The sequence below is a fragment of the Parasteatoda tepidariorum genome, chromosome 3 (assembly GCF_982258835.1).
Source record: "Parasteatoda tepidariorum strain Cologne lab strain chromosome 3, Ptep-v5.0, whole genome shotgun sequence".
Lineage (NCBI taxonomy): Eukaryota > Metazoa > Arthropoda > Arachnida > Araneae > Theridiidae > Parasteatoda > Parasteatoda tepidariorum.
The window spans coordinates 96,211,214-96,228,138 of record NC_141757.1 but is presented as its reverse complement, the minus strand read 5'-3'; the positions used below and the strand labels follow the sequence as shown (position 1 = coordinate 96,228,138).

The 16,925-nt window shown below is 26.5% G+C and overlaps 1 protein-coding gene across 2 annotated transcripts in view; it reads right to left on the bottom strand.

Annotated features, from left to right (window-relative positions):
- Positions 1 to 16,925, bottom strand: part of LOC107437077 (BTB/POZ domain-containing protein 9) — a 157,221-nt gene that overhangs the window by 9,623 nt on the left and 130,673 nt on the right. For both annotated transcript variants that reach the window (XM_021144206.3, XM_021144207.4), the window contains exons 4-8: positions 13,397 to 13,562; positions 11,145 to 11,278; positions 10,413 to 10,529; positions 8,870 to 8,979; positions 1,621 to 1,879 (exon numbers count right to left, since the gene is read on the bottom strand). In XM_021144206.3, the coding sequence (XP_020999865.1) occupies positions 1,621 to 1,879; positions 8,870 to 8,979; positions 10,413 to 10,529; positions 11,145 to 11,278; positions 13,397 to 13,562 (786 nt within the window). The remainder of the gene's footprint in view (positions 1 to 1,620; positions 1,880 to 8,869; positions 8,980 to 10,412; positions 10,530 to 11,144; positions 11,279 to 13,396; positions 13,563 to 16,925) is intronic.

Below are 16,925 nucleotides of genomic sequence, written 5' to 3'. Positions count from 1 at the left end.
TATGCATAAAAGTGAAGCAATTAAAGTTGATAATAAACTATTAAGTGTAGTTAAACAAAAATTTAAGTATTGTTTTTAAATCGATAAGGTTTTTAAATTCTGACAATAGTATTTTACATACATATATCATCAAGGAAATAAACAAGATATGAAAAATTTCTGAATATGAATTGTCATTATAATTAAATAGTGTTGAAAAAGTTACAACCATACAATTACTTTTTTCTAGTTATATGTATTCATTTAAATAAAGTAATCTTCCAAGTTTCTATTCCTAACTCAGTTTGGGTAAGAAACAGGTTTCTTTGCAAAAAAAAAAAAAAAAAAAAAAAAATTTTTTTTGCATTTAATTAATCTTTATTAATGGGAATAATGTAATAAGAAAGAATTTTGTAAAAATTTAATCAAGCAAAAATATACATGAAGATAAGTAATATATTTTTTTTCGTAGTCAAAAAACTTGTTGCATCATTATTTCATTCACTAAATATTGCACAGAGTTATTAAATGTAACTGATATTACACACAGTATTGTGATGCTCCAAGCACTCAATGACCTAGCTGCTCCCCAATGACCAGAGTATAATGGCCACCTAGTGTAGTTTTTTTTCAACTAACCAATTGTGTTTCCCAGGCTAATTGCAGATCAATTAAAGTTTACAATCAACACAATGGCGCATACGTAAGGAGCATCAATTTTGGATACCACATTTCTTGATGTACACCACTTTCTGCTTCATTGGCTTCTTGGAAATTTTGTTATTTACAAACTGTATCATTTTTGTTTAACTTAAAGTAAATTCAGCTGATGTTCCTTTCTTTAGATTTATTACAGATATTCACCATGTCATGAGTCTCCATTATTACGTAAATCATAGTTCAAATAATGAACATACAGTTCAGTTGGTAAACCATTCATATGGGGGTTGGATTACAGTATATTAGTTCTAAAAATTACATACTTTGTCAATTTAAAAAGTGAATAATGTATAATTAATTTAAAATACAGATAATTGAAGGAAAGGTAAACTACAAAATAAACAATCATTAGGAAAAAGAGTGGAAGCTAAACAAATTACAGTAAAAACTTGACTATTAGCAATTGAGAAATCACCAAATTACAGATGAGAATATTTAGGTGCCAAAAATCTCTTATTTTGTACAAATTATGCTGCATCTAAAAAAGTAGTCAACACTTATCTACTATAGAAAATGATAAATGGAGAAAAAATTACAAGAATTGTCCATCATGATTATTAAAGTTGCAGATAAAAAAAATTAAAACTGAAATTTCAAAATGGAAACAAAGCACAAGAGAGGAAAATCATATCTATTTTTATTATTTAATGACAAAATTTTTGTCGTTTCATATGTAAAATATTTACTTGAAAGATAACAATAAAAATTTTTTAATAATTCCAATTACTTTAAATTACAAATACTCAAGCATTAACTGTAATTAAAAAATTTACTATGTATTTACACTACTGATAGTTAAATGCATAAATATCACTGGTGCAATTTAGAAAAAAAAATAATTCCAATAAACATATATATATATAAAAAAAAGAGTAAAAATACAACTACCATTGTAAATAACTAAGATAACAAATTTCTCACCAGAGCTATGACAAATGTGGGACTATGCCCATCACAGTGATAATGAAATGCTTCAGCCGTGTAACCGTGGGTGGATGCTCTGTAAAGGAGACGCCACATTTGCTTCGAATTTCCAAACCAGGCATTGAGCATTCTTTGTAGGTGAAGTTTCTCTCCACTTAACAACTGAGATCCTTGGAAAAGTTTAAGAGATGTCCGAGGCTGAATTCGTTTGTCTTCAGAATGAGAAAATTTATTGGGTAAGGCAGCAAACCGATATCTGTAGAAAATCAACCACATTATCTACTAAGCTTATTAATTTAACAAATATGTTAAAGACTAGACATTTGAGATTAACACTAGACCTGAAAACAAAGTCACTATTTAATACAGATGTGTTTAGTAATATAGGTAACACAAGATAATGAAAGAAATTTTTTTTTTTACAAGAATTACTTAGTAAAGCTTTGTATTACTTCCAAGACTTTACTTTGATTATAATACAAGGCTTTATTTTTGATTAAATTATTTATTTTGATTACATTTCTTTCATTATCTTGTAATATTACAAGGCTAAATAATAAAGATAATGAAAGAAATATAAATCAAACAGCGATAAAAGAGGAAAACAGCAAGGTATAGTACGGCTCTGAGGAGAACTCCAGACAAAATGTCTAGGGCTGTCTGCTACTATGGTAACAAACAAGAGCACATCTCTAATGGGAGTGAAATGGACGGACAAATGTGTCAATTGGTTTTCTCAAGCTGACCAATGCCGGGATTAAGACAAAACTAGCCACCCCACACTCCTATTCGAAGTGTCTTTCCCTCGTAACCATATTCCCTACCATGACACGAGACGGGTGTCTGGAGGAGTTCTCCTGAAAGTCGCACTGTAAGACTTTATTGTATTCAAAAATAAATAAATATTAAATTATGAAAATATAGTTGTTTTAAAAAAGAATTAAAAATAAAAAGGAATAAAATAGAGAAAAATAAATTAAACAAATTAAAATCAATAAAGCATTTAATATCAAAATTCATAATTAATATTTCTGTTTTCTTTCTGTGCTAAAATGTCTTTATTACAACATATGTTTTTCATTAAAAATGAACTAATGTCTGAATATCTCTGGGTTGGTTGTAGCACCTAATAGTAGTTTATTAAAGCAAGAGCTTAAAAACAACTGCATTATAACTGCATGTAAAAATTTATCTGATTTGATGAATAAGACATGGTAAGTATTTTAGAGATTTAAAATGATTTATAAATGAGGCTCTAACATATATTTCAAAGTCAATATATACTTCAGATAAAGTATAAAATCAAGTGTGCTAAATGATAATATTTATTTGATTTTAAATATTAAAAAAATTGCACTTACAAATGGTTTGTTTTTTAACTATATTATCAAATGAAATTTTTATTCACGGAATAAAGAAATTGGGATTGAGATGTCTGTTAAAAACATTTAAGTAAACAACGAATATTAAAATTAAACAAAACATCTTTTAGAGTCTACCATAACAAAAGTAATCTTTAAAAAAAAAAAAAATTTAAATAGATTAACGAAAACGTTCGTTTATTTAAAATATTGATAATGGATTTATCGGACTTGAGTCATAAGCAACTTTTTTTGTCAAACTAAATTATTTTAATTCCTAGAAAGGATCGGAATATTCAATATGGAAACTAATTTTTTATATTTTTTTACTTATAACTTTTATAAAAGATTTGCAAATTTTGTTAGCATATCTTGTCTATCAATTAAGTAGGTATAACTTGTGGATACATAGGATCTTTATATCTTATATTACATAAATATATGTGCCAAAAGCTAATTAGTTATTAATAGTTAATTGTCATTGATGGGACATTGTAATTAAAAAATAGCAAACTTTATTAAATAAACTGAATAAATGATATTAAATCATATAAAACAGGTCAAACCCTGTATTTACAGATCAAAATTAAAAGACACAACTTAAGTCATTCAACATTAAAAGACAAACTAATTTTATTGAATCAACCGAGAAAATGGTTTTAGTAAGTAAGAAATTTTTAAATTTGTACTATTAGTAAATACTTTTATTTAAGGTGAACATTTTTGATCAGTTAAATAATTTTAAAATACAACTAAATGCAATGTAAATGAAAATTGAAACAGTAGCATAGAATTTTTAATTTATTTAGATAAACTAATGAAATGATATTTATGTTATTCAATAGGGAAAATAAAATCCAATAAGAAAATTTTGTACTAATTTGCCAAAGCAGTTGAATATATATATATATATATATATATATACATTTGAATATGTTATAGAGTGAATTTCTCAAGTTGAGCTATTAAAATATGAAAGACAATACATTTTAAAAAAGTTAAAATAATAAAAAAGTAATAAATTCCTGTGAACGAGATTTCAATACAAAAATTACTGTTTAAGAACTAGGATTGGAAAAAACCACTAACTTAATAAAAAGTTGAAAAACACCTAAAACAATCTATACCTAAAAATTATTTAATGGTAAATTACAGTAATTACTACAATAAATATAATAATTTTAAAAACTTATTAGCAATGAAAAATCTAATAAAATATTAAATTCATTTCTATAATGGAAAAAAAAGAATGAATAAAGTTGTTTCAAACATGAACATAAATACAGCTGGCAACACAAAAAGGGATAAATTCTGTAGATTTTACAGAGTTATTTAAATATCATGCCAACTACAGTGAATTCGCGATAACTCGAATCTGATGGGACTGACGAAAAACTTCGACATATCGGAAGTTCGACTTACCGTTAGTTTCGGTTTTGAACTTTCAAAATATTGTCGGATTATTTAATTAATGCTTATTATTTGCAAATCTTCTAATTGCTTACAATATTTAAGATCATTTTTCTGACAAGCCATTTTCGATAAGACTGTTTGAAGCACTTTATGATACCCTGGTCCATCGGCTGCAACTTTTCTGCTGTGTTTGGCGGGAGAAACTGCAAGTTTACTGCTTTCACATTAAGTAGATCACAATGCGCTGTGCATTTATCCATAAAGAGTATCACTTTTTTTTTAGCGAAGAATTTCTGATCCAATTTTCTTACATAGTCTTCAAGTAAAACTGATGTCATCCAAAACTTTTTGTCAGACTTGTAGTCCAAAGGATATGTTTTTAAATTCTTGAAACTTCGGGGATTTCGGTATTTTCCGATAAAAGAAAGGGCAATTTCTCTGTCCAAGACGCATTTCCTCCAACTAGGACAGTCAAACTTTCCTTGCTCATTTTACCCCCTGAGCAGTTTTCATCCTTAAACATCATAGTCTTATTTGGAAGACATTTAAAAATTAAACCCATTTCATCAATATTGAAAACATCATTTTAACTGTATCCTTGAAGTAAATTTGGTAATGTTTCATTTAACCACTGTTCACATACTTCAAGAGGGACAGCTTTAGCTTCTCCATGAAGAGTGCGAAAGACATTGTGTGTGTGTTGCAAGGGAAGGGGCAAGATATCAGCTCCTAGGTTTTTTTCCTTGCTTTAAAAGATCTCAAAAAAATCGAGTTAAAGGGAGTAAAATTCGAGTAAAAGAGAATAATTAACATGAAATTGAAGATAAAGGGCTCGGGACCTCATAAAAAAATCGAGTTATAGTAATATTCGAGTTATCGTACTTCGAGTTATTTCGAATTGACTGTATTATGCAGTGTTAAAATATTTTAGACAGAGAGAATTTTAGACACATTTATAGTCAATGAAATATAATAAGTATAGTACACTAATAGGCATTATTGCATTTATTGAATTTTAAATTCATAATTTCGAACTGTAATAGACAATGACATTTCAAAATTTTCTTTTCAGATAGTTGTAACACACTATTTAACTAATTTAAAAGTAGAGAGTTTTATCACTTTGTTTCATAATTTATATCACTTTATTGCTTGCTTCAGCAATTAAATAAGTAATTACTAAGTTGAATAAAAATATATTTTGATATATTTTTTCGAAATGTTTCAGGGAATTTTCTGAAATATATAAAAAGAGAATTTTCAATAGACAATGACATTTCAAAATTTTCATTTCAGATAGTTGTAACACACTATTTAACTAATTTAAAAGTAGAGAGTTTTATCACTTTGTTTCATAATTTATATCACTTTATTGCTTGCTTCAGCAATTAAATAAGTAATTACTAAGTTGAATAAAAATATATTTTGATATATTTTTTCGAAATGTTTCAGGGAATTTTCTGAAATATATAAAAAGAGAATTTTCAATAGACAATGACATTTCAAAATTTTCTTTTCAGATAGTTGTAACACACTATTTAACTAATTTAAAAGTAGAGAGTTTTATCACTTTGTTTCATAATTTATATCACTTTATTGCTTGCTTCAGCAATTAAATAAGTAATTACTAAGTTGAATAAAAATATATTTTGATATTTTTTTTCGAAATGTTTCAGGGAATTTTCTGAAATATATAAAAAGAGAATTTTCAATAGACAATGACATTTCAAAATTTTCTTTTCAGATAGTTGTAACACACTATTTAACTAATTTAAAAGTAGAGAGTTTTATCACTTTGTTTCATAATTTATATCACTTTATTGCTTGCTTCAGCAATTAAATAAGTAATTACTAAGTTGAATAAAAAATATATTTTGATATTTTTTTTCGAAATGTTTCAGGGAATTTTCTGAAATATATAAAAAGAGAATTTTCAATAATACCAATTGGAAAATTCAGTAAAGTTGGCCCAGATAATTGAAAATTTTAGTTAAATATGAAAATACAAACTGTTGAATCAGATATTATAAAGAATCACAAAATACGATCAATCAAAATAAAATCATTGTATTAACTGTTATTCATTCCTTTTATTATTGTTATGCGTATCATATTCTAAAATTTTTTTTAAAAACAATTATTGCATTTCTAAATTTATTTAAATAGAGTTTTCACTGAGTTTCAGGATAAGTAGAATTTTAAAAACTAATTAGTAATTAAAATTGTTCAGAAGAATGTAACAGAAAATATATTAAACAGACTAAAAAGATGCTTGATAAACTTTTTGAAAGTAGCTTAATCTTTAAAAAAAAGTAAATAACAAAAACACTTTTTATTTTGTTAAAAGTATAATTTACATTACTCAAAACTTTTTTTGAAAATTGTCATTTTAAATTTTATCAAGCTGTAATGTGTACATTTACAAAATACAATTTGATTTTTATGTAACCGTAAAGAAAATTAAAGAGAATTAGTAGGGGTACATGAAATTTTTGTTTAAGTTTCAAAAACTCCAGATAAGCATCTTTTGTAAAAAGGATCAAAGACATCAGTTAACTGTGAAGTATTTAAAAACCAAGTGTCATGAAAAATGATTACTGGCAGATGCTTAATAAAAGCACTGGAATTATAAATACATTATTAATAAAATATTTTATAATTAGAAAGTAAAAAAAAAAATTTTTTTTAATAAAATTTTCTTTTTTAGAAAAAAATCTTCATCGCTTAATGCCCCCCAGAAACTTTAAACTTAAGCGGCAGAAGTAAGATTTTCTATGACTCTATTGTTAATTCTGAATAATTTTTTCGTTTAAAGTTAGAACCACTATTAATGACAATTATAAATAACATTTACTGGACCTATTTGTTGCCTATATTTTTAGGTAAAAATAATGATAATGACTTTTGAATTTTTAACTCACCTGCTTACAATTTGTAATTTTTGAGAACTTGAGAAGCATTTAAACAATGTTTAAATTTTTACACTTCATACAATGACAATTCATTCCCTTTTATAAAAAGTTTTTGTGTGTTAGCAGCAAACTTAGGAATATACATAATTTTCCTAACTAAATACATTTTTAATCAAAGATTCCTTTATTCATTGGTTTTTAACTTAAAAGATTTTTAATCTTAAACATTTTTTAAATAATACAACATAAGGGTAAATAAACTATTATGAATAATTTTATTGATTTTTAATATCACAGTCAAAATCTCAAATTTTAAGAACAAGAACAGAGAGAAAAAAAAATTGCTTCCTTTTAGGGAAAAGAAAACTATCAGTATTCTTTTATTTAAATCAACAATGAAAGAAAAACAATTAAAAGTTGAACACATAAGTTTTTGCTTACATAATAAACAATACAAATGAAATATAGTGTAAAAAAATGAATTTAATAATAACTCTAACAAACAAATACAGTAGAACCTCGATCAATCATTTCTCCTGAGGCCATTCATAGAGAACAATAAATATAAAAAAAAAAACAATGAAAAATGGTCAACATAAATTGTTAAATAATGAAATGAAAACGTCTGAAAAATAAAGAAGTAATACATTTGAAACTTAATTTACAATAAGTATAAAAAAAAACATGTATTAATGCAAAAATATTTGCGTGGCAAAAGAAAGATAAAAAAAAAAACACATTTATTTATTTAAAAAATATGGAAATTTTTTTCTTTTAAAGATTCTCTTCTTTATTAGAGCAAACAATATATTAATGATATTTGTAACAGATTGCTTTTCATTTTCTGTACGTTTGTGTGAATATAGAAAGTTATTAACTAATTCAAAAACCAAGGGGATGATCTGTAAATGTTGCAACTAGTTGTGGTTCCATTTCACAGTCTTCATCAGTATCACTATGTAGTTCTTCAGCTTCTACAATCATTTCTTAGAACCAAATACAAGTTTCAATACAAGTAACAATACAAGTTTCAATATTTATATCAACTGATGCATAAACATCAAACATAATGTTAGAGGAGTTTCCCCAAAACTGTCATCTTCATCATTAGCATCAGGAATGTCTGTTTTCCTTCTCAAAACAGATATAATGAATTTTTTAATGGCAGTAGAATAGTAATAAATGTGGGAATCTGCTAGATTTAAAAATCATGTAAATAGATATTTATAACACTATAAGTAAAACATTTGTGGCAAGAGTGTTAAAACAACAGGACGCATATGAAAAATAAGGGATGCGAGAATGATGAATCAAGGTTTAACTGTAAAATAATTTTTTTTAAATGTTTGTTTACAATTGAAACAAATATAAACAATGTATGAAATATATTTTATGATTAATTCAAAACATGTCAATATATGTCAAAGAGGTAGTAATGCTTCGTTTTTTTCCCCTTCATTCCTAATTTATAGAATCTTAAAGTTTATAGAAAATTATTTAGAAATAGTTATAAAATTTTGAAATTTTAAAACCAATAAAAAATAAGGAGATATTATATACCTTTCTAAAGATAATTCCATTGGCACAGCTCCGGTAGGTTCAACTTCTTCTGCAAAAACTTGGCTATCAATCAGCAAAATTCTAACATGGTTGATTACACCAGACATTTGCTAAAATTTCAAATTTGATAAGATTAAACTCTTAAAACAATTACACAAAAATGCTTCGAATGGCAATATAGCATATCAGGAGGGAATTCTGATACTTTTGTGACAACAAGATTCAGTTGTATTAAAATTTAATTGAATGAAAAATTGCAAAAATCTTAGATGGATCAAATATGGCATAATAAACCAGGATATGTTTCTATACATTAACAGCTTATGCCTGCACAATGGTTTTACTGCAAAAAATTTTAAAATTCAAAATTCCACATCCCAATGACAGATATGAATGATTAGAGTAAAAAATTTATATATTTATATATATATATATATATATATATATATATATATATATATATATATATATATATATATATATATATATATATATATATATATATATATATATAAAGAGAGAGAGAGAGAGATATAAAATTTTTAGAATAGATGTATTTTTTAGTACTTCTGTTTTGGCTTTATGTAGAAACACTTTAATTTAATAGACTTTATTTTGCCTAAATTTATTTGATATATAACTGTAATATTATAAATGAAATAAAAAAAAATAATTACATCTACTGAAAACAGAAAATAATGGCAACTATTTTATTATCAAAATTGTTAACTAATTAACACATTATAACAATATACCATAAAAAGCAATAATGTACTAAAAAAGATAAAAGTGTATTGAAACAGAAAAAGTTTCTATCCTTTCCCCCTAGGTGGCAGCATGACATTTGAATTTTCTAAATTCAGAAAACTTGAGTTCGTTTTGGAACAATTCAACATTTATATAAAACTGCCACATGACATTAAAGAATAAATAAGAATAAAACAATTTTCCTTAATAGCTAGAAGTTTAAATAGTTTAATTACTGAGAAGCAAAATACAATGATTTATAAATTTTTCGGTAATTAAAGAATTAAAAACAAAATATATTAAGGAAATTTTATTTAACTGAAATAGGACCTATCATATGATTAAATTAATATACTGGTATAAATCACTTAGAAGTATTTTACTTTTAATTTAAGCTAAGAATAATATATCATATTTTAAAAGCAACCTAAACTTTATCCTATATACAACCATACTATAAAGTTGGAATAATTGCAAACAAAGCATATGGTTTTTTTAATCTTGCAAGCATTACCATGCAATCTTAAAGTAGACTAAATATGAAATAAACATATTGAAAAATGCTAAAAAATATGACACATTTAGAATAGGTAATAGAATAACAATAAACAAAGAAAGAAAAAGACCATAGTTTTCTTCCTTTTTAAAAAAAAAAGTTTAGGTCATATTCTAAATTTAAAATGCATTATTGAGAATCCATATAACTAACAGACTTCCTAGCATCTCTTCAGCTAAAATCATAAATTACTTCCCTTAATTATACAATAACTACATTAATTATGTTAAGATACTATACTTGAGTTATTCTAGCTCTCTCCTCTTCTGTCCAATGAGCAGTGGGCTGTGTTACACCAGATTGATGTTTTGCCCAAGCAAGCACAGCTCTCCAGACATCTTCCTCCTCCATGGCTAACTATAGTAAAAATCAGTTACATTAAAATTGGATTAATATATAATTAAATAAATAAAATAATACTAATTTTAGTTATTTTTTTTAAATAAAAATTAATTGTACCGTGCACATGCAAAATGAAAAACTAAATAACTTTTGATCTAATATTTTTGGACACATTTTCACATACTAGGACTCAAGCTAAATGAGAGTTATGAAACGAAACATAAAAACATACTTTCTTTGAATGTCTCACAATCTAGGAAATATGATCCCAATGGTTTGGTCAGGACAGCGACCAATGTCTGGACCTCTTAATGTTACTTTTGGCTTATTTTGTTATATCTTGAGAATTTTATAAGTGAATTGAAAAGTTTTCTCACACAAATATGAAATTAGTTTCTCCAAAAATCATTAATACTAAAAACTGATTTCACAAAAAGATATTAACAAGTCAATTTTCTGAACAATCAATAAAAAAATTAGTTATAGTTAGCCTCAGAAGGACATAACAGACATTACAAAGGGATCTTACGTGTATCATTAAAATTTATTATCTCCTTACTTGAATAATAGAATAAAATTATTCATATATAAAAAGCATGAGAAAAAAATAAAAAGAAGAATAATTTTTACGTAATCAGATGATACAAGATGGATTAATGCTTCTTTTGAAAGATTCAAAAAAGCTGATGTCTGAACACATTCCAAAGCATTTTCACCAATGTATGCAGTACATCTATCAGCAAATGAGCGGCCACCTTTGTTACCTAAAAGAATTTCATTTTTAAATACATAAAACAGAATTATATAAGTAAATTTATCTGAACATATTTACGATTCATTATGGAAGTAATAAATTGATAATTGATGAGTAATGCAAAAAAGTTAGCAATTAGAAAAGGTGACGACTTTCAAAGTTAGATAAGATCACTTGGTTAAAGTAATTAGTCTCCTTGAAAGACTTAAAAATTTTAAGAAAAACTCTTTAGGTGAAATTAAATATTTATAAACATAATGCTATAATGCAAAAATTTCTCAGTTTAAAGACGATTTTTTATTTATTTGAAAACATACAAATTGGCCGAGCGGTTTTATGATTCAAGCAATAAGTAAAACATTTTGCAATTTATGAATTTATTATAAAATATAACTCTTTAAAATCTAAATTAGTTAAGCATTTAATTATTTAAAAATTTACATGATTTTTTGCAAAAAAAAATGTTTTAAGCTTAACTTTTCTTGTTATTTGTTGCATCGTAGAAATTGTTCAGGCACTTTCTATTTTTTATTGATAAAAAGAGTGTTTTGTTAGTAAAATGCCTTCCACTGATACAAAAAAATAAATAAATAAAAATAAACATCTTGTCCAAAACATCATTTCATGGTAGAAAATATAAAACGCATGAAGTGTGTTTTTTAAAAACTAGACAAAAGATGTGTCCAAAATATAAAACTGGTTGACTTCTGTGGTCCAAAACAGAAAACGGACACAAATTTTTTAATCTACTGAATTACACTTCATTATTATTATATCTAGGTAATACAGTAGGGAACCGATTATCCGGAACGATCGGGACCATCACTATTCCGGATAACTGATTTTTCCGGTTTTCTGAATCGCTACAAAAAGCCGTTTTTTTATTGTTAAACCCAACTAAAAAAATAATTATTTGGAAATAATCTTAAAAAGAAGAAAAAACGATGAAGTAATACACTAATAATTATTTCTAAAATGATGGTAAGGTAAACATCTTTAAAAAAAGAAAGAAAAATCATAAAATTTTATGAGGAAAAAAACATTTTTTTTAAAAAATGGCGGGAAAATTTATCGAATTTCGTTCCGGTTTTTTGGTTTTCCGGTTTACTAATTTCCGGATAACGGGTTCTGTACTGTACTAGAATAATAACTGTATTACACTCTGTCTGGTCATCCTAAGCTACCTTATTCTTATCTACCAAATTATACTTAGTTAAATAAATATAATATCTCTTTGATTAAATAAAATCATGATAAAAGAATTAAAATATAAAAATAACAAATTGATGGTTATATTGGAAAAAGCTTGCATATACCAAAAATTTTTGTTGATTTTAGAAAAAAGTAACTTTTAACTGAGAATTGTAGTTAACATGAGAATCTGTGTGGTAACGCTGTGGTAAAATTTTTATATACATTGGCCTACTGCTGATACATTATTTATCACATTCACCTACTTTAAAAAATTAACTTTAAAATATTTGTGTTAACATTTTTAAATGCACTTTTAAGAATACTCTACTGAAGTATCTAATGACTGTAATGAGTTGTAGAATGTTCCAATTCCATTAAAATATGAATAACACAATTTTAACTTCTGAGTGTTTTATAATAAACAACTCTAACGCTTATATATATTTAAAATCCTAATAATAAATGCAATAAAAATATGCACAAGCAAAGCTAAAAACTAACATTTAAAATAGCAAAGTTCAAAGAAGATTTTTAATGTCTGACCATTTCACCATTAAGGTCAAAGATATTAAAATCCTTTTGAATTAATTGAAGACAAAGATTAAATGCAGTTTACAAAAGAAAAGACACAATTCAAGCAAAAGTTGAATGTTTTTAATCTCTCCTCAGTTATTCCTGATCTCAATGATGATTTCTAATTGGCTTGGAAATGTTTTTGTTTTTTCTCTAACTTATATATTAATTTTCAAATGCTAATGGCATAGAATTTTTATTTTACTTTTCACAATTATTCTACAAATCCATATTAAGTGGAGTCTCATAGATACTCTTTTCCCATACATAATCAGATCCACAAATTAAGTTTTAAATTTAAAATAACTATGTAATCGGAGTAATAAATGTAAAAAAAGAAGCATAAATAAAAAAAGAAAACCTGGCACTCTGTTCTCCATTTCTAAAGCTGCAGGTAGAAAGGTACAGGCGTTGTGTACGTTTAAAGTGCTATTGATATGGTCTTCACAACACATTCGAAGCTCTTCTATTCCAAGCTCTTGTGAAATGGACAATGTTTCAAAAACAGTACAATCTTGTAGAATGACCTTCAAAAAAATATCTATTTTCAAGTGTTCAAGAGTACATAACTATTTGCTTGAATATATAATAAACTTAGAAAAATAGTTAATTAAAAATATGTTATGTATATTTTTGAAATATCATTGATGCTCTTATTAGTGAGGTATTTGAAAAGTTGATGTATGAGTTAAATAGACACCCCAGTAGGTGAGCGGGTTGGTCAATTTTTACTGATTTTAGAAAATAGAACTAAAGATTTTATTTATTAAACCTATTCACAAGGTTCTCCAACTATCAAGAAAGAGCCACAGTAGCTCGAAGAATAGAGCGTTCGCCTCCCAATGAGGTGATCCAGAATCGAATCCCAGGGGTGGCTGCTTGATATGAACTCGGCTCCCAGCTCGCACCGACCCCAGTGCTGACGTAAATTAGCCACAGAGGTAGACGAGTTATTTGTTAGATTCCCCCTTGCCATCGGGCTAACCAAGGGAGGTTTTCGTGGTTTTCCTCACCATGCAATGTAAATGCGGGTTAGTTTTTACAAAAAGTTCTTCACTAAACCTAATTTTGTCCCAATGCTTGATCCAGATAAAGTTAACACAGGGTTCCTACACTATTTTGAGAAAACAATATCCTGACTTTTGCAGGTTTTTCCTGACCTTTTACAATAAAATTCCTGACCCGCCAACAAAACTTTTAACATTGCGGTTTCAATTAGAAATAATCTGCTACTTAGTCATAAGTATCATATATTAAATAGGATAAACACTTATATATTAAAGTGGAATTGCATAATAGCACTTTATATCCCAAATTATATTTTCAGAAAACTTGTGAAACATATTTTTAATTATCATGATTAGATCAAACTTTTAGTGTGTTTTTGTAGTTAGATACGAAAACAATTTAAATAAAAAGATAAAGAAAATCTGTTATGGAAAATTATGGAAATATTATTTTATTTATTGTTAAGTGGAACCAAATGCATGAGTGTCGTCAGGATATAAAGGGTTAATCAAATCTGCGAGATATGTATCAGTATCCTCAAATAATATTTACTTTTAAAACATACTAGAACATTTGATATATTAAATTATTAATTTTTAAAAATCAACAATTCACTTCAAACTGACATTTCTTTCAAAAGATAATATTGAAATATAAAGGGGAAAAAAGTCAAGAAAAGTTAATTATATACAAATAAAAATTCAGTTTGAAAAATTGTGCAACTTGTGAGAAAAATAAAATCAAAAATATCTTTCTTTTTTCAGTATTTTTAAATTTATTTCTATAATACTATAAGCTTCCGGAGAAACTCAGGGGCTCCTATGTTATATAATATTTCTCAACATATTTTGTTGTTTGACAATTTCTGAACCAAGAACATCCAGTTCTGTTGCAGCAGTTTTCGTCAATTCAGATTTTTTTAATTTCAAATCATCTATCTTTTCTTTTATTGGTTTTCTAGAAATTTCAGTTTTTTATTCTCTTCGTTTTTCTTTGGCTTCTAATGCATGTTTCCATCTTGTTCTAGATCCTTTTACAGCATCTAGCATTTTCTCATTAATGTCTATGTTTTTTATTCCATTTATAAATGAAACATAATCATACACACGCCTTTGTGAAATAATAGATTCTAGATTGAGGTTTTCAACCAATAAGCTTTTATTGATTGAAAAGAAACCTTCGACTGTTGCGTTACCATGAGAGAGGATAGAACAATTTTTATAACCTCCCACAAATTTTCAAATTTTCTTTTCTCCGTGCAAATATTTCGTAAAAGATTTATCTAAACTCGGTTGCTGTGGATTAAACTTGAAGAAACTCTTTTGCTCTTCCTTTTTTTTTTTTTTTTGGCAGCAACGCAAAACAGTAAAAATTCCTTTTTTGCTTTTTCTGCTGTTGTTTCAGCTACCCAGTCATTAACATGGCGAATTTCCAGACAGGTATTTATCCTTTGTTGAGCAATGGATGGATGTTGAATGATCAATTCTAGAACTAAACTTGAAATGCCACGAGTCATACTATACAACAATGGACTTTTTTCTAACTTGAAATATCCCTTTTCTTTCTCACTAATTTTTTTTATCATGTTCAGATATTTACTTGCTGCAAAACCTATATTCACATTATTAACACTTAATAGATTGTCATTGCTTGTTAAGTCAATACCTGCTTTTTTATTTATTTACTAGCCGCCTAAGGCGGCCAGCTGTCCGCCACGCTGAAGGTTTTCACAAATAAAGTTTTTTAAAACATAGCAGGAAATCTGAAGATTAGGGGACAATTAAAGTGTTCCTGTCCAGCAATTTTGTCTTCATATCCAGTTCTGCTGCAGATGTGTTATAGCTCTTGAGGATGTTTGAAATTATATAGCTACAACGCTTAAGAAAAAAAAACTAAAATGCTAAATACATGAAAAGAACACGAAAACGAATAAATTTTTTATGGTATCAATTTCTATTTCTATATAATTTTTTATGGTATCAAATTGGGTATAATATGAAAAAAACACAACTACTTCGATTTAGTAGGAACAACATATGACGCAATGCTAAACAAATGGAATTTAGTTGTTGTTTATTTAGTTATAGTTATTAGTAGTTGTTGTTATTTGTTTTAGTTGTTGTTGTTTATTTAGTTATTGTTATTAGTAGTTGTTGTTATTTGTTTTAGTTGTTGTTGTTTATTTAGTTGTATTTAGTTTCAATAACTTTTCTTTATAATGCAATAAAATCTGGCCAGCAGCTATTTAAACGATCGAACACTTCATTTGTTTATTTGTGGCTTGAAGTTAGGCTCGCAGAAAATGCCGTTCATGGGTTAAATTTAGTAGGAACAACACAACCTGTGACGTAGGCTATATTATACCCAATTCTATTTCTATATCTGTTACGTCAAGCACTCAGGTATTATAATTTGATCTAGTTGTGCTTGTATAATTTTGATCTAGTTGCGCTTTCTACGTCATTTTGTTAACATCGTTTGGTTTGTTATTTCTAAGTTAACTTTCAAAAAATTGGCTGGCATCAGCATTTTTATTCTTTAAGTTGTTTATTTTTTCTTTTGGAATTCGTTCCTTTTTAGCGAAATGTTTTTCAACCTAATCGAATTCTTTGCCGACTGTTCTCTGTATATATAAAGAAAATAAAGTAAATATTTTTAAAGTGTTGTGAAAAGAATTTTTAGTTGTACAAAGTACTACAATATCGCTATAAAAATTATCGTCTTCGCTTAAGAAAAAAAAATAGAGAGTGGAAAGAAGAAGAAAAACTTATTATAACAATTATGAACAGCGACAAATATATCAAAGCGAAGCGTTCTATTTACGTATCGAATATGTTGCCACATTTTTAATACAAAAGTTAAACTTTTCTCCACTTTAATAA